The 23,567-nt window shown below is 45.9% G+C and overlaps 2 protein-coding genes across 3 annotated transcripts in view; one reads left to right on the forward strand and one right to left on the reverse strand.

Moving 5' to 3' along the window:
- The first annotated feature begins 962 nt into the window (after positions 1-962).
- PPP1R8 (protein phosphatase 1 regulatory subunit 8) overlaps positions 963-23,567 on the forward strand; it is a 62,028-nt gene continuing 39,423 nt past the window's right edge. Inside the window, exons 1-7 of one of the 2 annotated variants that reach the window (XR_014591868.1) lie at positions 963-1,042; positions 6,491-6,551; positions 8,909-9,062; positions 9,816-10,036; positions 11,400-11,544; positions 12,677-12,741; positions 13,540-15,278. Coding sequence is in view for 1 of the 2 variants with exons in the window: in XM_083879410.1 (XP_083735536.1) it covers positions 987-1,042; positions 6,491-6,551; positions 8,909-9,062; positions 9,816-10,036; positions 11,400-11,544; positions 12,677-12,741; positions 13,540-13,893 (1,056 nt within the window). In the remaining variant the exon portion in view is untranslated. Of the gene's footprint in view, positions 1,043-6,490; positions 6,552-8,908; positions 9,063-9,815; positions 10,037-11,399; positions 11,545-12,676; positions 12,742-13,539; positions 15,893-23,567 lie in introns of those variants that run through there. The other variant, XM_083879410.1, reaches the window with a different exon arrangement.
- On the reverse strand, positions 16,137-23,253 carry SMPDL3B (sphingomyelin phosphodiesterase acid like 3B). The gene is made up of 7 exons (XM_083879328.1): positions 22,939-23,253; positions 21,185-21,282; positions 20,556-20,699; positions 19,836-20,008; positions 19,523-19,703; positions 18,190-18,323; positions 16,137-17,173 (listed from the first exon to the last, which is right to left on the reverse strand). The coding sequence occupies exons 1-7, from the start codon at positions 23,220-23,222 to the stop codon at positions 16,790-16,792; spliced, it is 1,398 nt and encodes a 465-aa protein (XP_083735454.1). The 5' UTR covers positions 23,223-23,253; the 3' UTR covers positions 16,137-16,789.

The raw sequence follows: 23,567 nt of genomic DNA on the forward strand, positions 1-23,567 counted from the left end.
TACAACAACCGATCCCAGAAAAATGAACCTCACACCTCAGAGCAGCTTTGGGCCAGTTTTGACTATTTATTTGCCTTTTGCTACAACTTGGAACCATTGGTGAGCCTGTATGATAAAATCTGACTTGAAAGCAAGAGAACTGTGTGTTGTTCTGCTCCTTTTTTAAAGTTTTCCTTGGAAATGGTGGAAACTATTGATTTGTGTAGAGTCCTTTGGCTGTCACATTGCCAATATAAGAACAAAAACACTTAGCTCCTAAAGGAAGCATTATTTGTAGGCTCCATCCTTCTACCCTGTTTTAGTCCTCTGGAAACTGGAATTGAGGACACAGGTACAGGTTGCTGAGCTCGGGGCTTTCTGTAACTGCTTGACTCCTTTCTCCTCTCTGCACATCCTTGATCGTGCAGTAGAACCGGTGCAGACACTGTTCTGAACAGTCCCAACTATTATTCCCGAGCTTGAAAAGCCAGCGTCCTGAAAACTTGAAATAAACGTGGTTTGTGCTGCAGTGTTCCAGCACGGTGCGCCTGGCTCTGGGATGTGTGTTCCCGGGGCTGGTCCCGGCTCTGTCCCCCCAATCCCGGCTCTGTCCCCCCAATCCTGAGGCTGGTCCTGGCTCTGTCCCCCCCAATCCCGGGGTTGGTCCTGGCTCTGTCCCTCAATCCCTGGGTTGATCTCGGCACTGTCCCCCCAATCCCGGCTCTGTTCCCCCTGGTCCCGGGCTGTCCCCACGTTCCCAGGGTTGGTACTAGGGGTGTCCCCCCAATCCCGGGTTGGTCCTGGCTCTGTCCCCCCAATCCCGGGCTGGTCCTGGCCCTGTCCCCCAAATCCCCGGGCGGGGCCATCCCTCCGGAGGGGCGTGGCTAAGTTTGGTTCCGCCCCTTTCCCCGCCCCGCCGGCGCCGCGCGGGGCACGCCGGTCCCGCCGCGCGCCGCTCCCCCGCGCTCCCATAGTGCCCCGCGCCGGCTGAATGGGGCAGAGCCAAGATGGCGGCGAGCGCGGCCGCGGCGGGCGGCGGGTCCCTGTTCGAGTGCCCGAGCTGGTGAGCGCCGGGGCGGCTCAGGGGGATGAGGGGCTCGGGGATGCGCTCCCCGGAGCCGCGCAGTGCCGGCCGAACCGGCGGGGTCCGGGCCTGAGCGAGGCCCGGCGGGTGCCGCCATGGACAGCGCCGCGGGGGGCCCCGGGCCCTCCCTGAGGTGCCGGGGATTTTCCCGAGAGCTCAGAGAGGATCTGTGAGGTAGTAGAAATTAAATATCTTGCTCAGGGGATGTAGCCGGTACAAGAAATGTGTCAGCTTGAAATTAGCTTGAGATTTTTATTAGCTGGAGTTAAGAAATCAGGGCTGAGGGAAGTGTTGGAGGAGAAGCATCGCCAAAGAGCCTTGGGCTGGGTCAGGGTCGTGCTGGGACCCCTGGAAATGAAAATGCTTGAAAATTAAAATCCCTGAAAATGTCCTACCGGGAGCACAGCTCTGGATCAGGGTACCCTCGTTCATTTGTTCAGAGTGTTTTGATGCATCACTGGGGAGATCTTGGCTCTGCTGCCTTCTTTGGGATCCAGAGCCCTGGGATGGCACCGCTGTGTTTTAAACCGCACAAATTCACCCCTGAACCGAGAACTGGAGCAATTCTGTGCCCCAGCCCTGCCTGTCTCTGCTCCCTCGGTTCTCTTGTACCTCTCAGAGCTTTGTGACAGTGCATGAATGTGTTTTAATTTAAACCTGGTGTTTAAGTGCCTGCTTTAGTTGGTAAAGCCATTTAACCCTCTCATGAAAGAGAATTTCGTGTGTATTTTAGGGATTTTCTTACACGATAATAAACACCTACACGAGGATGATGTTCCATAAAATAGACCAGATAAAGGCCAGGATTATTCTGGATATTCAACTTGAAATTCAAAGTATCATCCTTATTTTTTTCCCCTAGTGTTTTTATACAGCAGTGACCACAATATGCACTATATTCCATGGGAAATTGGGCCCTGTCTTGTTCTCATTTTTTAAGACTTTTTGTAATTCACTTATTGCAACCTGAATGTCCCAAAATAATTTTTAGGCCCAGCAAAGTTCCTGTCTGGACTCTCTCCTTATACATCATAAGGAAAGTTTTTATTTTCTCTTGGATTCTGTTTGTTTGCACATTGTGGTGGTTTTAGGGACCAAATTGGGTGATTTATGTGTTTGTATCTGTGAAGTAAAGGAGAGCCTGGGACAGTTTGATCTTGTCCCATTGGCAGCAAACACCAGTGAAAAGCTTTGTGTTTTTCCTTAATGCTTCTTTTGAAACCCAAAAGTTCTTTCATAAGAGGAAAAATAAAGAAGTGAATTAGCAGGAAGGCAGCCTGGAGAGCTCCCAGCCCCAGGGTTTGTGAACCCAAAATGGGAAGTGTTGGGTGATTCTGGCTGGTGATAACCATGGCCTCACCCTGTGGGAGTGAGGAGCTCTTCTGCCAGGTGGATTTATTTTATTTTATTTTATTTTATTTTATTTTATTTTATTTTATTTTATTTTATTTTATTTTTTCTAATTTTTTTCCAATTTTTCTATATTTATTTTATTTTTTTTATTTTTATTTACTTAATTTTTAATTATTATTTTTATTTTTTAAATTTTGTTTATTTCTTTTATTTACCAGATGGATTAATTTATTTATTTATTTATTTATATATGGTTATTTTATTTTATTTATTTTATTTACCAGATTTATTTATTTATTTATGGTTATTTTCTTTTATTTATTTTATTTGCCAGATGGATTTATTTATTTATTTATGGTTATTTTTATTTTATTTACTTTATTTACCAGATGGGTTTATTTATTTATTTATTTATTTATTTCTGGTTATTTTTATTTTATTTACTTTATTTACCAGATGGATTTATTTATTTATTTATGGTTATTTTTATTTTATTTGCCAGGTTTATTCATTTATTTATTTATTTATGGTGATTTTATTTCTTTTATTTACCAGGTTTATTTACTTATTTATTTATGGTTATTTTAGTTTTGTGGGGGTTTTTTTTTTATTATTTATTTACCAGATGGGTTTATTTGTTTATTTATGGTTATTTTATTTTATTTACTTAATTTACCAGATGGATTTATTTATTTATTTATTTATTTATTTATTTATGGTGATTTTATTTTATTTCTTTTATTTACCAGATTTATTTATTTATTTATGGTTATTTTCTTTTATTTATTTTATTTACCAGATGGATTTATTTATTTATTTATTTATGGTTGTTTTATTTTATTTATTTACCAGACGGATTTATGTATTTCTGGTTAATTTATTTTATTTATTTTATTTTATTTTACTTACCAGATGGATTTATGTATTTCTGGTTAATTTATTTTATTTATTTTATTTTATTTTACTTACCAGGTGGATTTATTTATTTATTTATTTCTGGTTACTTTATTTTATTTATTTTATTTACCAGTCACTGATGGGCCTTTCCCAGGTGGGATTCTCCACAGTGGAGGTGAACAGGTTTGGTGTTTATTCAAAGTTTTCACTTGGGAGGGTGTAAAGGTGCCCTGCAGGACCCTGGGCTTACAAAAGCACCAAAAATCTCCTGTACAGGAGCATTGCAGGGCCTCATTCCAAGAGCTTTGGGCAACCAGAAACATGGAGCTGCAGAGAGTCCTCACAGCCACAACCAGATTCTCCTGTAGGGAATTATCTTCAGTCTCCTCAACCTCTGTTAAAAGCAAAATCTATGTATTTTCCTGCTTCTAAGGAAAGCTGGCTGGGACCTGTGAACACCAATCATATCAGAAATACATCTCAGATACAATCAAAAGGAGCAGCTTTTTCCTTTCCTTTAAATTTTTCAGGTTTGCCTCTATCATTTTACCTGTTCTTCCATAACTTGAGTAGCATCTGAGTACCTCATTCCCAGAAAAAAAAAAAAAATCCCAGTTTTCATCCAATTTAACTTGGTCTTTCATTTAGTTTTTTGTGCTGGTTTAGGTCGTTTCTTCACAATCCATACAACATTTATCCTTTCTTTCCTTGTGTTTCCAGCAGCTAAATTTAGGACAGATGTAAAACAGTGATTGCTGATGCCAGAACATGTTTATGCCTGTACTGTAACTCCTCTGTACCCATTAGCCAAGATTTGAGTATTTACAGTTGGCATAAAGGCTGCCAGCACTTCCTGTAGATTATAATTTAGCTATTCCATGAGGTCAGAAAATGTCTTTAGATAATAACTACAGATTTCTGGAGAGGATGAGCCCCAGGGTTCTGCAAATTCCACCCTGTCCTTGAAGCTGGACACAGAGCTGTGTACACTAATCACAGAGACCAAGATCTTTAGGAAGTGGCTAAATTTAGGTTCTGACTCCACATTTAGAAACCCAAATAATTGACCTAATTTTAAACTAACACGATAAAATTATGGCTGTCCTGTCTGTGTCCTTAACAGCAGCAACTCAGAATTTCTTGCAGTGAACTTATTTCAGTCAGGCTGCTGAGTTTCAGCTGGATATAAATCTGTAACCCTGTTCTCTGGTGTGGCACATCCTCTCACCTTTTCTCTGGGGACTGTGATGAACCATCTGGAAGAAGCTGCCTGGTTCTCATTTTGGTGATTCACGAGCTGATTAGTTTTGAATAAAAAACTGAAAAATCTTTCTGCTTTTTTTTCATTAAAAGGCTTTTCAAGTATCTAACTTGGGCAGCCTGAACTGTGATGTTGACTGAAAATGCTGAGTATCCAGGAAGAGATCACTGAAAGGAAAAGCCAGACTGAGTAGGAAGTAGACTTGTAGAATGAATTTGTTAAAAGGTTTACCTAATTGGAAAGAAAAAAAAAAAAAAAAAAAAATTGGGGAAGTAGCTGTTGTATGATTAGAGTAAGGCTGGTGTGTGAAAATTGCCAAAATTGTGTTGCAGAGTAACCAGAACTTGGCAATTTCAGAGGAAAGGGAGGAAAACAAGTTTTCCAGTGCTCAGAGGCAGAAAGAGGGAATACTGAGAAGTGGACAGGAATCCATGAAAGGAATCTGCACTTCACCATAATCCCATGTCAGTGGTGAAATCACCACTTCAGCAGATTGTGCTGGAGTTCAGCATCCTCTGCTTTTGCTGCTGCTGTTTGTTCATCTCAGTGAGAGTCAGTGTTAACCAGATACTTTGTCAGGGTGGTAAATCCACAGTCTTTGAGAAGAAAAACTGAAACCTGACAAGAAAACTTGTGAGAGTCTCAAGTGGTCAGTTCAGAAAGGGGCAGAGGTGTCTGGGCAGGCTGGTGTAATGGGTTGGAAACAAGAAAAGAAAAATCTTGGGAAAGAAATGAAGTAGAAATAACAGGAGTCTGTGTTCTTACATGAAATTATTGAGGGGAGCTGACCTTGCAGCACAGAAGAAACCAATAAATGTAAGACACACCCCAGAAACATGAAAATCTATATTTAACCCTTTCAAACAGCTTCAGCTAGCAGTGACCTTTCTTTCTTCTCCAGCCACACTGAGAACATCTCTAGCCACTGTCACTGTTCCCTGGGCTGGTTCATGCACTGAGAATGGGAACATGATCTCTGCAGAGTTCCTCAGCAGGGCAGCCAGGAACTGGGGCACTGCTGCTGCCTGGAAAGCTGCTCCAGCCTCAGAGACAAGCAGCAGAGATCTTATCTGTCAGGAATTACTAGAGATGCACATTCTGAGATACCTGAGCAGAAAAAGATCCTTTGCTGCTAAGAGCTAAAAGATCCTGTGTGATGCAGAGCAAGGTATTGGTACCACAACAGTGTCCTGGCTTTGAGCACTATAAATACCCAAAATGTTTTTGCTACACCCTGTGAGTTCACCCTTGTGCTGACCTTGTCTTGCTGGGATGTGAGGTGGGAATAACACTGCTGAATTTGCTCCAGAGGAGGTGAGCAGGAGCAGCAGGGCTGGGATTCCTCCAGGACTGCAGTCTGCTCCCTGTGTTGGCAGGGAAATGATCACAGGTGAGTGTGGGGGAAACATTGGCTACTGACCAGCACTTTTATAATAATATTACAGGTGTGTGCAGAGCCCTCTCAGCCTAGAGAAGAAAAGTGGGAGAAGTTTTTGTTCCTCTCAGCAGCCAGGGGTGGAGATGTGCTGTTTTGAGAGTGACATGAGAAAACAGCTCTTCAGGAAACACTCCCAACTTATCCCCATCTCTAGTTGTTGGTCTCTCCCTGCCTCAGGATGTTCTGTTTATTGTGTAAATCAGATGGTTTATTGTGTAAATCAGATGGTTTTCACCTGGAAAGGTAAAGCTTGAAATGCTTCTTCTCCTGGTACCTTCACTCTTACCATAAAAATAATCTTGGTTTATGTGTTGTCAGAAGGAATCTGCAGGCAGAAAAATTACAGGATTTTTGTATTTTCCCAAAAATACTTCAGCTTACATTTGTGTAGGTTTGGTCTGTAGCTCGAGCAGCTCTAATACTAATAAAATGTTTGTTAATTGTTTTGATTAATATTTTTCCTTTCTTTATTTTGCAGGGCGGGGAAACCACCACCTGGCTTACACCTGGATGTAGTCAAAGGAGACAAACTCATTGAGGTATGGCAGCAGGGTTTGATGGATTTGGTGTATCATGTACATAAACACCAGCAGCAGAACATTCCCTGTCATTTTTTCACACTTATTCATAAGTATTTCCTTTCTCTTATGTATTCATTATCTTTAAATCAGTTTGTTTTGCTCTGAAACAATGAATGAAGTGACTTTTCCCTTCCTCGTTAAACCTCTTCCCCTTGTGCTGCTTGTTTGAGAAACCTCTCTGGTCAGTTTATTTTTATTTTTTTATTTTGCATTACAGTCAGGTTAACCAGGCATCCTGTGTTTTGCAGCATGAAACACAGTTTGATTTGATTTTTTTCCTCCCACATTGAGGATCTGTGAGCAGTGTTGTGATCAGCACAGATACAGAGAGTTATTTTTATTACAGCACCACCTCATTCTCTATCTCATATTTTGTCTTATATCACAGTGAAAGTAATAAATAAAGAAAAATCTCCTTACCATTGTTGACAGAGAGATCCCAAACCAGTGGATGTATTTCAGCTGTGGAGAGACTCCCAACTTGAAGCTGACTGAAACAGAAATATTTCTGGGTGTAGTAGCCAAAAGCAAAAAAATCCTGACACCCACAAAAGTCATTCACTTATCCTCTCCTGCTCCAGCTGGGCAGAGGAGAGGGGAAAAAAAATTAATGAAGAGCTCATGAGTTTAGGATTGGGAGAAAAAAAAACACTGTAAGGGCAAAACAGGTTCAAATTAAAAAGTATAAAGTAAATATATAAGTAAATATAGGAAGGAATTGTTCAACCCTGAGGGTTCCCCAAGCACTTGATACTAACCGAGCCATCAGTGTCCCAGCCTCGTGCTGAGGGTCACCCTGTGATTGCTGGGTCTGCAAAGTGCAACAGCAAAACAAGCCATGCAGTGTTTAAGCTCAGTGTGGGAAGGAACACACTGGGTTATAGCTCAGAGGCACAGAACATTTTGGAAACTTTATCTTAATCATAAAATCATAAAATTATCTTCTCAGCTGATGATTTGTTGCAGTGCTTCCGTGAATTTGTGGCTTTTTGCAAAATCTCTTGGAAAGTGCAGTCAGGGCAGTGTTGTTTGTGTGTAAGAGGTGCAAAGGAAAATTTAAAGGATACTTCACTGTTTTCAGCTGTGGGCAAGAATTAGAAATGGTTTGATCATGTTTTGGGGTAGCTGCTTGTGGAGCTGATCAGTGTTTGTGGAGGAATAAATCACTTTCCACTTGATATCAGGTCTGTGTTTATGTAGGACTTATTTTCAAATTTACAATAAGAAAAAGTTAATACTTTTTTTTGGTTTTTTTTACAGTGTGAAATCATAGAATTCACTAGTGCAAAGGTGTTGAGTGCTGTCATTGCTGCCTTAATAAATGAGATGTCGACTCACAAAGATGTTTTTTTGTGGTTGAAATCTAAGTATTGGCACTCTTTGGGATTTTGTGCCAGCCTGTGTATCACTTAGGGGACTGAAGGAATCATCATTCTGTCTGGCTGGGTTTTATTTACAGAATTGCTTGAAATTTAATAATCCTGTAGTGCTGGCTGAAACTGGCCAGAGGTTTAATAGTTACTTGGTTTAGTAGTGGGTGTCAGAGCTGATAAATATACACACCTTGATCACTTAAATTCTCTTTTCTTTAAGATGGCAGGCAAAAATATGTTAGTCAGTAGATTTCACAAACCAGTCACTGTGAAAACTTGGTGCTTAAATTGTGTCCCTTGAGTTGGTGGGGAATGAGACATTTTAACAGAGTATTACCTAAGGGACCAATCAATCATAAAACTGTCATGATGTACACAAGTGTGGAGTCAGGTTGTTCAGTTAATTCTTCTAAACATGCAGAATTAAATCCCTGTTACTGAATAGCAGATGATGAGAACTTGCAGCGTGGGGGCTGACGCTGGAAAATCCAACCTGGAAAATACAGAACATTTGTATGGGGTAAAAAATGTTGATGTCCTGTGTTGGACTGGAGATCACCAAGCACAAGTTCCTATCTTAGACAAAGCCTGAGGTCATTCAGTGAGGAATGTGGTAAAATCTGGGAGCAGATGTCAGAGAAAATCTCCTGTATGAGGTAGTCAAATGCTTTGAATAGTGACTGTCCTTCCCAGACTGTCCAGTGTTGGCTGGTAAAAAAGGGAATAATAACTGGGACTTTCCCATATTCAACTATTCAGATTTTATAAAGAACAGACTTGAGTTTATGTATTTAACAGTGCCAGACTAAACTGAAATATTGATGAGCTGTTGATGCTTTGTTTTGAATTTGCTCTATTTATTCACATTCTTGAATTTTTTTCAGGAAGATCCAAAAGATTCTAAGAGTCTAATATGCTTCTCTGTTTGATATTCTACCTCAGAAACTCATCATTGATGAGAAGAAATACTATCTCTTTGGGAGAAATCCTGATCTGTGTGATTTTACCATTGACCACCAGTCTTGCTCTCGGGTCCATGCTGCCTTGGTCTATCACAAACATCTCAAGAGGGTTTTCCTCATAGATCTGAACAGCAGTAAGTAGTGTGGCATTTAACCAGACAGAAGAGCTGGGCTTCAGTGCTTAAACATTCTGAATCTTAGACATTTTTTGCTTTTCCATTGTTGTCTGCACTGTGGGCAAATGGATATAATTTGAATTTGCATCATAGGGAAAGACAAGGGTTAGGGCAAAGGAGAGTTTGCTCCACTCAGCCAACAGCTGCCTCACTGGGTGGTTCAAACATTTCTAATTTGTAAGAGGCCAAAGGAGAGGAGAAAAATTACTTCCCATCACAATTTTAGTGAAGCCTGTCTTCTGAGGGTGATTTCCCAAGGTCTAAAACCTGGGAAAACCATTTGTCAGGTGTTTTTTTGTACTGTCCAGACAGAGAACATTGGCACCAGCAGGGATACAGCCAGTAAAAGGTGTTTGTAATTTATATCCAGGATATATCAGGATCTGTGAGCATTGTTGTGATCAGCACAGACACAGCGAGTTATTTTTATTACAGCACCACCTCACTCTCTATTTCATATTTTGCCTAATATCACACTGAAAGTAATAAATAAAGAAGAATCACCATTGCTGACAGAGAGAACCCAAATCAGTGATTTTTTTAAGGACTTCTGGTGTGAGTTATCTCACTTTGTGAGATGATGGGTCTACACAGCTGATTCTTTCCGCGGTACCTCGAAACAACCGTTACAATCTCCGAGATTCTCAAAATTTGAACTGAAACACCATGATCCTGAGCTCAGCAGGCTGTTTTGCATTTTGCTGTCCTCAGCACATGGCACGTTCCTGGGCCACATCCGTCTGGAGGCTCACAAGCCCCAGCAGATCCCCATCGACTCCACGGTGTCCTTCGGGGCGTCCACCCGCGCCTACACCCTGCGGGAGAAGCCGCAGACGCTGCCCTCGGCCGTCAAAGGGGACGAGAAGATGGGCGGGGAGGACGAGGAGCTCAAGGGTTTGCTGGGGCTGCCAGAGGAGGAGACAGAGCTGGATGTGAGTATCATGGCACCTTTGATGCCTTGGTGGTGGTTTTTTCCAGCCAGGACAGCGTTCCTCGGTTGTTGGTTTAGTCGTGGAATTGTTGATGTTGGAAAAGACCTTGAGGAGAGTCAGGTCCATAAATCTAACACTGCCAAGATGTTATGAGCCACCCCTGAAGATAAGGTTAATTCAGGTTCTAGTTAATAGATCCCTTGGGGCAGATTGGAGTGAAACAACACTGAATAACCAGTATTTAATTAATTTATTTATTGTACCTGTAGGACATGAAATGAACGACACGCACAGTCAGGTTGTCAGGGCAAAAAGAGGGAAGTTTTTTTTTTTTTTTTTATTTAGGTTTATATAGATTTTGGACAATGACTATGGATTGGAGGATGAGGTTGCCACCTCTCCAGCCACATCAGTGCAATTGAGGCAGTTATGCCCCATCAGAGGGAAGAAAAACTTCAGCTCTGGATGGGAATGGGAATGTCTGTGTCAGAGGGGGAAGGCTCAGAGAGTTGAGGGATGTAGTTTTACAGCTGAGCCCTGGTGTAAGGCAGGGCATTGCCCTGATAGAAGGCACTATCCCCCCTCACAGGATCTGCTTCTCATCAGCCTCTTCCCTTAATCTGGTTCCAAACCCAGCTTGTTGCTAAACAAAGGTTGATTTGACATTGTCATCCTCTGGTGCTCACACCCTCTGTGCCTGGGCTGCTCCTTCATGCATGTCAGCAAAGCACCCACTGTGTTTGCAAATGGCCAATTGTTTAAGCAGTTGACATTTCAGTCTGTCACACAGGCCCCCAAAACCCTAAACCATGTCCTTAAGTTCAGTGTTTAAATGTGTTTTAAATACCTCCAGGAATGGTGACTAAACAACTTCTCTGGGTAATACCTCCTTAGGTTCAGGTTTTTAATTTCTTGGCTTTGAAGATAGCCTGAGGTGTCTTCTGCTGTCCAAACCATCTCATCTGCAATGATTAACCTGTGATCATTGATCAGGATCATAGATCTAATAATCAATCATAGATCTAATAATCTTACTGTGCCAGTGGTCATCTCACCAAGGTTTGCCAGGGACATGCTCTCCATCTAACATTTCCCCAGGCTGGGATGGTTTCCCACTCTGTTCCCATTGCCAGATACCTGTGGATGTGGGAAAGGACCTCTCAGAATCATCAACCTGGATTAGGGTACCCAGGACTGTGCTACTGTGCTCCATTCTAAATCTCAGGGCAGCTCAGTGCAGCCCTGAACCTCAGCTGGAAACTAAACAATGTCCTGTGGTCTTCTGATGTGCACAATTATGTGATTAAATCAGACTTCACACACTAATTGCTTAAACTCTTTTCATTTCTGAATTTGCTCTTAGAATCTGACAGAGTTTAACACAGCCCACAACAAAAGGATCTCCACCCTGACCATTGAGGAGGGGAACCTGGACATCCAGAGGCCAAAGCGGAAACGGAAGAACTCCAGAGTGACGTTCAGTGATGACGATGAGATCATCAACCCGGGTAAGGAGTTTGCTTCAATCCTCACTTGATTCTCTTCAGCACCTCCTTCAAGTGTGCTCATAGGGATCCCTCATGGGTGCATATGGATAAGGAGAAAATAAATCTGGCAGTCAGTATTTGGGGAGCTAAAGCCACGTCTCACTGAAGTCTGTGACCTCCTTCTGTTTCTTCTGTTCCACCTGTAAAGTAACTGCAAAGCTCTGAGCAGTTGATATCAAACTCAGCTTCATTGTTCTGTCAGATACTGGAGAGATGTCATAGGTCCAAAAGGAGGATGGTGGTTTACATTTTTTGCCCTATTTAGAATCTCAGTGGGAACAGAACTTGCTGGTTTTTCACCTGTTCTTTAATGTTTTCTTTACCTGTTGCCTCTGGGATGTCTTGAGCTCAGAGAGTTTTTGCTACTTTTGTGCACATCTGAACCAAGTCATCCCTAATCCTCATTCAAACCAATGCATTTGAAAATGTATCCACTCAAAATTAGGATTTTTTTTATCTCTTAGCTGTGTTAATTCTGTATTAATGGCATTCTTACCAATCCTACTTTATTCTGATGATATTCCTGTTAATAAGAGCAGCTAATTAATGAGCAGGTATTTTGAAATACAGTGTAGAGGTGGTTCCTTTGGCACCCAGAGTGACCATTGTGGTTTAGAATGTGACGCAGTTCAATGCTCAGAACATCCTGATACAAACACCAGCCATTCTCATCACAGAAAAAAGATATTTTTTCTGGACTTTCAGAGACTGACTGTTTCTGACTCCTGCTTCAAGGCTCCCCAATGACTCTAGGGACCAGCTGCTGTGCCTTTAGCACATGCAGTGCCTTGTCAGCAGCAGCTTTCAGCCCAAACTCCAGCCTGTCTGACCCCAAACCACTCATCCAGCTGCCCCATTGTCCATTTGAGGGAAAGCCAGGATGCCTGATGAGCCACATGGGAGACAAAACCACTGGATGTTCCTCCCTTCATTTGGTCACCCTTGTGCTTATGGGGAACTGCTGAAGTGCTGGCTTGGGGAGGAGAAGCTCTGTCATATGGATTCCTTTACCCCTCAGGTTGTTTTTCCCTTGTGCTCACTGAAAGCATCACTTGTTTTACTCACTGAAAGCATCTCTGTTCTTGCTTTGCAGAGGACGTGGACCCGTCAGTGGGGCGGTTCAGGAACATGGTGCAGACAGCAGTGGTCCCTGTGAAGGTAAGGGGTGACTCCTCACTGTCTCATCAGCACATTGCATTAATGAACTCACTTCATGATTGATGAGTTGCACCTTAGAAACAGAGTGCACTCCCACATGGAAACACTCCCACGTGGAAAGTGTTTCCTTGTGAAGCAGAAGTCGGCTTTTGTCTCCTTCCTGCACTGTGCCCCTCTGGGAGTTTATTGTTGGGCTTTTGAAGGGAACCCAGAGGAAACCTTGTAGGACAAAGACAAATGGTCTGTTAGCACGTTGTATGTGGCAGATTTGGTGCCTCTAGGGGGAAATGGTCTTGGCACTCAGTTTAAATAAGTTGATTTTATAATAGCCCCACAGCCTGTCTCAGGGGCTTCAGCTGGCTCAATCTTTAGGAGGCTTTGGAGGGAATTATACCAGGAACAAGATAAAGGATGTCAGAAAAGGCTCCTTCCCCAGGACCTTTGTCCCAGGCATTTATTCTTCCAGATTCCAGGGGGGAAAGAGAGAGAACAAGGAAGTGTGAGGCTTTTATGGCCCCCTGCTCAGGGAAAAGAGAGCTGGACCACAGCCAGGGAGGTCAGGGAAGGAAGGGAAGGGTCAATCTATATGGTGAGGGACTCCAGGGGGTCAGGAGGGAGAAACCATTCCCCCAGAGAATTAGAACAATTGATGGTCTTGAGAGCAATGGTCTTGGGGGAAATGGTCTTGGCATCCAGTTTAAATAGGTTGATAGTCTTGAGGGAAATGGTGTTGGCACCAGTTTCCATAGGCTGACATTCCATGCGTGGTGACTAATTCTCTCCCCCTCCTGCCCGCAGAAGAAGCGCCTGGAGAACGCGGGCTCGCTGCCCCCGGACGAGTCGGCGTCGCGGCGCATGCAGAGCTTCCCCTACAGCGGGGGGCTGTACGGGGGGCTGCCCCCCACCCACAACGAGGCGGGCTCCCAGCCCCACAGCGTGCACGGCACCGCGCTCATCGGGGGGCTGCCCATGCCCTACCCCAACCTCGCCCCCGACGTGGACTTGACCCCGGTCGTGCCCTCCACAGTGAACATGAACCCGGCTCCCAACCCCGCCGTCTTCAACCCCGAAGCTGTGAATGAACCCAAGAAGAAGAAATACGCCAAGGAGGCCTGGCCGGGCAAGAAGCCGACCCCGTCCCTGCTGATCTGAGCTGAGGGGAGGGTCGGAGTTACCCACTCCAGAAACTTTTCATGTGCGGTATCGTCTTTTTAAAATTTCAGTGTCCTAACAGATGTAATACCGAGATTGGAGGAGTGAAATATCCTTTAAAGATCTGTCTTCAAATGTTTTTATATGTCTGTTAAAAAAAAAGAAAAAATACAGCTCCCATCTCCTTTTGAACCAAAACCCCCTACAGCCTTTTCTTAGCCACCACTGTCCCAGAGGTCTTTATGCTGAGTTTGGATCCACAGGTCGAAGGGGCAGTCACACAATTTAATTATCACTTATGGCATGACCCTGCAGGTCCGTGTATTTCAGTGCTGAGCTCGCTGTGGTGACACTTTTCCTGCTGGATGTGCTCACAGCAGGGCAGCTCTGTCAAGAGGAAATGTTTGTGGGGCCAAGCCTTGCAGAATCCCATTGGAAGGATTTGTAAAGTGTGCAGAGTATAGGTCAGCTTTTATTTTTTATATTTCCAAAATCCTCACCAATGTGGGGCATTCTCTTTTTTTTATTATTATTATTTTTAATTCGGCTACGGCTTGTTTTAATTTCCACATAAAACACTAGATCATCCCATGAGTCATGAGTTGAGATGGAACAACAACAGGTGGGTTCCTTAGCTTTGTTCCAGGGCTGCAGAATGGGGGCTGTGGGATGGACACAGAACATCCAACAGGATCAGGCACTGCCTGCCCTGTGCCATGGTGAACTCCCCTGGATAACTCAGGGTGAAGTTAACACAGTGGAGTTGCTTTTAGACTTGGTGGTCCCTGTAACTTAAACAGTTTCATTTTTATTTGCAAATGGAACTTTTAAGTTTAGAGCGTATGAGATTCAACAAGACAAAAAGCTGGGAGGAGTGGTGTGTTCTACACACAAAAATATTTTGGCTGCTGGGAGCTGCAGGTGAGAATTGAGTGCTGCTGAGAGCCAGAATAGGAGTTCTCAGTGGACTTGGGTTGTTGCTCAAGCCCTTTAGTTCACATACTCAGACATATAGTGGCTGTACTTTACACAAGGTAAGGCCAGAGCTCTATTATTGTTAAGTTTACTCTGGATTTTTGTACACACTCTAATGCAGTTCAGCTACAAGTCACATTCCTTTGCTGTTTGGGGGATCCAGGAAATGTGCACCAGAATGAGAGCACAGACCTGGCTGTTCACTGTGTGCAGGACTGGAGCTGCTTGGGGGAGTAGTGCTGAATCCAGATTGTTGGATCAGTGCTGAGTTCAGTGAGCTGAGGATGCTGGATGCACTAGATCCATTTCAGACAGATGCCCCAATATCTGTGTGAGTTTTGCTCCACAGTGATTGTTTCTATCATGTCCTGAGGTGCCAGCAGGCAGCTGCCCAGCTCACAGGAGCTGTGGTTTTAGGGGCTGCTCTGTTCCCTCCCCACCCCATCACATCCAGCACCTGCTCCATGATCCAGCTGTGTTTAAGTGGCCATGGATGGTTCAGCAGGACATTTGTTCTGCTTCCAGTGCTCCCACAATGACTCAAAATCTTCCTCTCTTTAGTCTGGCCTGTAGGATTTTCATTTCCCAGCTAGTTGCTTTCTGAAGGCAACGCTGTAGGGTAAAACTAGTCAGGACAAACAGAAGTTGAGCAGGTTTCCTTATTTTTCTTTTTGTTTTGGGGATTTTTTTTTGTTTTATTTTGGGGGGGAAGAGGGTTGGGTTTGGGGTTTTTTGGGATTTTTTTTTTTTTTTGCAAGTGGCTCTTTGCAAGATTTTTCTTGACAAGGGAAACTTCACTGCTCGTTGTTTTTTAAAGCTCTTCTCCTCCCAGACTCTGAACCAGCTCTTATTATTTCAGAGCTTAGGGGCCACAGCTGGCCAGGAGGGGACAGGAACATCGAGGGGCTTTGTACAGACATTTGTACACTTGTGTAATATGTAATAGGCCTTTTCACACTTCTGTTGAGCTTTTTACCTGTAACCTTTACTATGTTGTAAATTAAATGCAGATTTTGCCATGTTGGAGAGTGTCGTGTGTTCGTTCCACTCTGCCCTGGTGCAGCTGAGACAGCCACAGCAGGATGGGCAGATGGGAGGATCCTGCAAAGACCCTCCTTCTGCATCAGAGCCCTGGGAGAGCCCAGAGCCACCTTCACACGGCACAGAGCACTCATCCTGCACCCTCCATCCCTACCTGGAGTCCAACACCAGCACCGTGTACTGGTTCCCTCCAGGGGCTCAGAGCAGCTGGAAACCCAAGGCTGTAAATCACCACCTCAGATCTCACTGGCCAAGTGAAGATCAGCTCCCAAACCCAGCTGAGGGAGGGAACTCTGGAGGCAAATAAAGAGAGCACAGAATAGTGAAAAGAGCTATTTATGCTCAACAACAGAGAGGCAAATAATCATCAGTACCTCACCTTCAGCACTGAAACGCCAAAGTTTGCTGAAGTCCAGACAATGTCACCCCACCTCCTTTTGCTCATACACCACAGGCTGCTGTGGAATAAAGCCACCACAAAAAAACTTCCTGAGTCACCAGCTGTGCAGACTTGCAAGTGTGTGCCAACACAAGGAATGCTGGCAGCAGCCTCTGGAACATGTGGCAGCTCCCTACCCTCACCCCTGCCAGTCCATGTCCACAGGGAGGTCTGGTCTTCATTGATTTGTGAGGCTCTCCCAGCAGAGGGGAGACAGACACTCCTTGTTGCAGTCACTTTGGCACAAAAAGGCTCTCAAAAACATTGCTCTTCACACATCAACTTGTCTAGAAATTTTCAAATCAGCACCACGGGGCTTTTAGTAAACATTGACAATTTTGTTCTGGTTTCCAAGCAAGTTCTCAACGGCAAAATCACCAATTCATGTGCACTGTAGTGTGATCTCGTGCCCTCCTCCTTTACTCTTGGCCATCACAGCACTCACTGAGGACTGAGAAATCCTAAGATCATGCAGAAAACCAAAAGCCAAACACTGCTGGCAGCAGAGGCAGAGCTGTTGGCTTTCACACACTCATCATACTTCATAAAATCGACTTCCCTGATGGCACACAGGTGATCCACACGGCATTCCTGCGTGCACAGCTCCAGGTCGTATCTGGCAGAGTTAAACTCATAGTACAGCTGCAAGTACTGTGGGTCCCTGGAGATCCTCTCCAGCACGGTCTGCATGGAGCTTGCAGAGCCATCAGGGACCTGGAAGGCTTCTGTCAGCTTGTACTCTTCCTCCCACACTGGGACCTCTTCCTTGTCTGGTGAGACCATCATGTTGGCACGAGTAAGGTTCAAGTAGTAAGTCACCATATCCTGAGGGAGAGAAAAGCAGAACTGGGGAGATATCAGGACAAAATGAGCCCTGGAGGGAGACACTGGGCTGGGTTTAGCCCCCACTGCAGCACCCCTCACCCCAAGGGCCCAGTGACAGGGATTCCTATTGAGATGGGGACCCTGCAGAACCCACCCCAAACACAGCCTGTTTCTTAAGGAGTGGCTTTGCTCTGCTTGACTTTGACCTCCAAACCTCAGCAGCTTTGACCTTGGCTTCCCCTTCAGCCATCAGTCAGTTACTATCAACACTGCCCAGCAGCAGAAACAAGGGCTGCAGGGGTGTTACTCACTGAGCAGAGTTATCTTCTCAACTGTGAACAAACTGAAGAATCAAGTTCTTCACAGCTTCTGTTCTCAGTCTCTTGCCCTTTTTCTCTCTGTTTCACTGGCTCCCCAGCCTTGCACAGTGTATTTTGGCATTCACTTCTATGCCATAAGCATGTAAACAGAGCAATTAAAGAGCTTCATCCACTACAAAGGAGGGCATAGGCACCCATCCTTCACCTTTTGGCAAACAGGAGACAGAAAACAGGGAAACAGAAGCTGCCCCTACAATTCACCTCAATTCAGATCCATTATAAATGCACCATTTTAGCAAGTAGAAGGAGAGAAATAATTTTTCAGATGGTTTAAAGGTCGTGGAGGGGGTCTGACAAGTGTGTTGTTCAAAGAGTATTCCTGTGATCCTTATTATCCGGGGAGCAAAGCAAGTGGGAAAGGAAACTCATTAAGGACATGAAGAACACCACAAAAACTGTGTGACCCTGCCCAGGGAACTCATCCCAGCACTGGCTGCCAGGGCCACACTTCAATTCACTGACACTCTGACTAAATCTTTGTGCAGACACGAGGCTGAAATATCCTGGGTCAGAGTCCTCGTGCACAAAGCCACTCAGCTTCTGTGGACTGAGAAATCCTGAAAAGCCTGTCCTGACCACAGGAGGGAATTAAAGCTGTTCCAGAGCTGCAGTGTGGGGCACACAGGGATCCCCTACCAGGACCTGAAGGGTGTCCTGATCGTAGCTGACCACCCGAATGGCAGGGTTGTTGGCTCCATTGCTCACTCCAGGTAATGTTGTTTTCCAGGGAGTCACTCCAGGGGCCAGGAACATGACATTGATGGGAGAACCTTCAGAGAAAAGTAAAGCAAACTGTGACTGGAGGCTTGTCCCACACCCTGTCCCCATCACAGTGAGCACCCAGACTGGGCTGCCAACAGCTCCCTGAACCACCACACACACAAAGATTAACACAAGGAACAACACTGGGGGCTGAGCACGGAGCTGCTGCAGCCAGGAATGGGCTCTCCAAGGCTGGCAAAGTCTCCCTGGGTGACTTGATGATGCCTGTATCCCCTGTTCTGTTTATTCTGGATATTAAGTTCTGCACCTTTAAGACTGGTTCTGAGGGCAAAGGGGGAGAGAAGAAGTGCAGAGTTTGTTTTCAGAAACTGCACCTGCTCCCCCACACTCTTCTCACAGACTGTTATATGCAGCACTGACAGCAGGAAAGAGCTCTCCTTTGGTTTTCAGTTAGGGTTTTTTAGCTTGCTGAGGCAGACAAGTCCCCCAGACTGTGGCTTTTCTTTTTCTTTGAACTGTTCAAACCTGTTCTGGACTGAAAACCCAGCAGAGCACTGGCAGCTCACACCTGTGGCCCACCAGGGCCAGGACATGGCATTTTTCAGCACTGGAGGAACTGATAAGAGACTGGGCCAGCTGAGCTACAACCCACAACAAGGACTTTCTGAATTTGCCATCTCTTCAGAACAGGAGGAGGTTTTTTTGTTTAATACTATTCATTTTTTTATGCTTGTGAATACTTTTCTTGTTAAACAAACGGGTTTTTTTCACTTTTCTCCAAGGAAATCTTTTCCTGAACCAGTTGTGGGGAGGAGCCACTTAAATCTGCTTTCTAGAGGGATCCCTTTGGAAGTTCCCTCCCAAATTTGCCCTAAACCAGGACACAAAGGCTCTTGCAGTGAGGATGGCCAGGGAACCACACTCAGCAAAGGTGTTCACCCAGAGCACCCCACACACACACAGAGATTCAGCACTGGTCCCTCAGCAATGCCCAAACCCCTCAAGATGGAACAGCCAAGATGCTGCCAGGCATTGAGGAGAAACAACAACATTTGGGGGTGAATGGGAAGGAGAGCAGGAGCTACAGGAGGCAGAGATGAGAACCACTGCTGCCCAAAGCATTTCAGAAGCTTTTGCTGGCTTCTGAGCTGCTTTCAGCCAACAGCCACACCAACACCCTGATGGACAGTGACTCTGAGAGCTGTCAGAGCTGTCACACAAGAGCTTGTGTGACCAGAACAGGTACCTGTGTCACTGTAGAACATGCGGAAGCTGTCGGTGTGATGGTGCCCAAAGAACTGGGCAGAGATCACCCCGTGGTGCTTCTGCACAATCTCCAGGTACCTCTGGTTAAAGCCCCTCCGGAACCAGGGCTTGCCCCTTTTCTTCTCAAAGAAGCCAGGAGGGACGTGCCCCACAATGTAAACCTGCAGAGACAAGAGCTGTCCTGAGCACACACCCCACACTGCCCACGGAGCTGCAGCTGCACCCTGGAGCAGAGCAAGAAGAGCTTCTGGGCTGGGGAGAAGCCCAGGTTGTTTATTTTGTCTTTACAATACCATTTCATCGTCTCTAGAGGCGTTGGTCAGTGTTTCTTCCAGCCACTGGAACTGCCCTGCAGGATCCTCCTCACCAGCTGTCTCATTATTCTGGTCATAGTACAGGTTGGTGTTGAGGACAACCATCCGCCCCCTCGTCCCTGAGCCAGGCAGTTTCTCGCTGTAGAAACCTCCTTAAAAATACAACCAACAGGGAAAGAGCTGCAGGGCTGGTCACACTGGTGGCTGTGATCCCAGATCCCTTTGTTTCCACCTCTCCTTGTTCTCCTCAGCAATAGCCACAGCAGGGTCACAGCCTGGAACAGTGCTCTGACCTCGCCAGGATTTGGAGTGACTCTTCCCTGTGTGTCTCTTGTCATTCTCGAGCCTCTCCTGGTGAGGGGAGACCTCGGTGGGTACAATGGGCAGCTCTGGAGAGCCCCAGCCCTGCCTGCACCAGCTGCTGCCTTTAAAGATATTTTTCCTCCCTCTGCAGGTCACCACTCTACATTCTTTCCAGTAACTTGACAATGGCAGGAGAGACTAAAGTATAAAATATTTTATCTTCTTGCAAGCAGAACCCCAAGACAGAAATCAGCACTGAATTGGACCCCACCTGTGAATGAATCCTCTGTGAATACTGTTGCTGTGAGCACAGAAGGAAGGAAAACTGTTCATGGTATTCTCCTACCCCTCCTCATATCCCCAGCATGCTCTAAACATGAGCCAGTGGTGCCAGACCTGCTCTGAAGAGAGGAAGGGAGGCTTCACTCAGCCAGGGCCGCCACAGTTCTGCTGTTTTGTTGTAGATCCTGTGCTCCTTCCCAGGAAACTGATTCTTGGGGTGGAAGTCATGATTGCCCATTGCTGCATAGACCTTAATACCTGGGGACAGAGCAAAGGAGACTGAGGGGAGGCTGCAGAGTTCCTCCAAGCTCCCCGAGGCACTCCCAGCCTTGGGAAGAGAGCTCTGGAGCTTTGCCAAGGCCAGTCACCCTCTGCCCCCGGGGCCACACACAGCTCTGACCCACCCTTGGGACCAGCCACCCACAGCCAAGTGACTGAGCTGTCACCAGCAGCAACACTCCTTGCTCCCTGCTGACACAGGTTGTGTCTGAGGGTGTCTTGCAGCCTTTTCTGCCTTAATTACTAATGACAGAAACCTTTACTTCCCTCTCTCCTGAGTGAGCTAACCTGAAACATGAGTGTGCATCAGCCCTGTATGGCACAGCACAACTGAGGCCACCAAACAAGTCCCAGTGACCACAGCCCTTCTGTGCCTTTCCCCGTCCCACTTCTGTCATTTCTCCATCCTGGTTAACCCTTCCCATGAGTCTCCATGCCCCACTCCCCTTCCCCATAAATCCTACCTGGAAATGTCTCTTTTATCAGAGAAGTCAGATTTCCTATTATGTGCAGAACCTTTTCTTCTCCGAGCTGCTCGTTGGGGACATGGGGAGTGTCATCTCTAGAAAAAGAGAAGCAGCACAGTCACTGTCTGGAACTGATAGGGCTTGTGCTTACAGCAGTGAGCAAGGCAGAGAAACTTGCCAACCCCTCTCTACAAGAGAGAGATTAAGATCTTGGGTGCAGCAGTCAGTGCAATGTTAACTGGCCAAGACACTGAGGGAGTTTCAAGAAATTGCCCACAGGGAAAATGAGCTCCAGTCCAAACTTGCCAGAGTAAAGAAACATTCAGATAATACTCTCAGGGATCCTACAAGGTGGGACTGTTGTGCAGGGCCAGGCGTTAGAATCCATCATCCTTGAGGATGGATTCCCTCCAGCTAAGGATATTCTGTGACTCTGGTATTTACTATTTCTTAAAACACCTCTGTGCCCAAGGGTGTGAAGGGGAGGCTCCCTCTGCTTTGGGATGTGTCATAGGTATTAAATTCCCTGGAAACATTACAAGGATCAGCAGTTTGCAATCTGAGGGCATCTCTCCTCCCCCTGCTCTGACTGGGGACAGGGACACCCAGCCCTCAGCTCCTTCCCCTGGGCATTCCAGGTGCTCAGAGTCACTGTGGGATCACACACAGCTGGGCAGGATGCACAAAGGATGGACAGTGAGCTGTGATCCTTTTGGGCTGTGCTTTCCTCCAAACCCTTATTTTGCATTACGAGGTGTCGCTGTCAGGGACACGAAAAGAACCACACTCACCCCTCAGGTTGAAGTGAGGAAAAGAAGGAGCAGTTTATTATGATTTAGGGTTTTTATAGGATTAGGAATTTAGTCCAGGATTGGCAGATGAGAGGAACAACTCTCTGACCCCAATGGTCCATTCAGAAGTCCATCAGCAGGAAATATGAAAACAATCTACATTGTTCTGAGAGACTCCATGAGAAGTATGTAAACAATCATCAGAAGACTAAGGAATCAGGGCGACAACGACGCACATCCTCCTGAATTATTAAAAAAAAAATGGATATTGATCTAATACCAATATCCAACTATGACAGACAAAGACTCTCTAACAGTTTAAAGTTAGAAAGTGTACATTTATTTATGTTTATTACGATGCCAGGGATCGCTCCCCAATACACACCTCAACCCACAGATGGTCACAGGAGCTTTTATGTCCAGGAGTATTGAACACCCAAAACACAAATGTACATTCATAACTCTGGTACATCCCATTCCATACTCTCTATGGTAATTAGCCCAAAAAGCCATTAAGCATGGGGAGTTTGTTCTTTGAAATGGGTCAGTGGTCTTTTTTATGGGGTGGGCTCCCAAAATGATAAAGAAAGATTCTCTTCCTCAGCTCTGACTTTTTAACCTTTAGTGTTATGTGACAACTGAATCCTGTTTTTTCAAGGACTGTTTGATTTATGATTGTATTGTATTCATGGAGTTTATTGATAGTTTGCCAGGTCCCATGATTTATCAGTCACTTCAATCTGGCTTCGGTTAACAAAAAGGGACGTTTAGCTACCTTACCTCAGCAACACCTATTTTAACTAAAGTCCTTAATTCTTCTAAATCAACGCTTCACTCCCCTGTCCTTTCTAAAGCGGTGACCACGGGAAGAGCGTGGACACACCTCGAGCTCCCCATGGGCTCCCCTGCCCTTGTCCCGCCCAGCCCAGGTGTCCCCCCAGGTGTCCCCGGCCCTCTCACCCGGTCCAGAGCACGAAGTCCGGCGTGGCCAGGCGGTCCCGCATGGTCCTGGCGGCCGAGCCCAGCAGGCTCCATGGGGAATCGCACAGGTAGCTGCCCCAGGGCCCGGCGGGCCCGCTCCGCTCGCCGCCCGAGGGGCAGGGCCGTCCCGCCGCGGCCGCCGCCTCATACCCGGGGTCCCAGTGCAGGTCCGTGAGGTGCCAGAACCGCCCGGAGCCGCCGCTCGCACCGGGCAGAGATAGAGCCAGTAGGCACGGCAAGAGCGGTACTACAAACTGGCCCATGGGCTGCGCTGCTCCCGTGTCCAGCCCTCACCTGTGCTTGCCCTCACCTGTGCCCCCCCTCACTGTGCCTGCCCTCACCTGTGCCCCCCCTCACTGTGCCTGCCCTCACACTTGCTCCGCCCCTCATTGTGCCTGCCCTCACACTTGCTCCGCCCCTCACTGTGCCCCGCCCACATCCGGCCGTAGCATTGCCAGGCCGGGCAGTGCCCTCTCTCAAAATGGTGGCGGCGGCTTCCCCGCGTTCTCCTCCTATTGGAGGGAGCCGGAAAGCGGAGGGACGCGATTGGCTGGCGGGCGGTAGCGCGCGAGTGGTGGGCGCGCGGGCGGTCGGGCGGGCAGCGGCAG

Source organism: Zosterops lateralis (assembly GCF_965231275.1).
Source record: "Zosterops lateralis genome assembly, chromosome: 28".
NCBI classification, from domain to species: Eukaryota; Metazoa; Chordata; class Aves; order Passeriformes; family Zosteropidae; genus Zosterops; species Zosterops lateralis.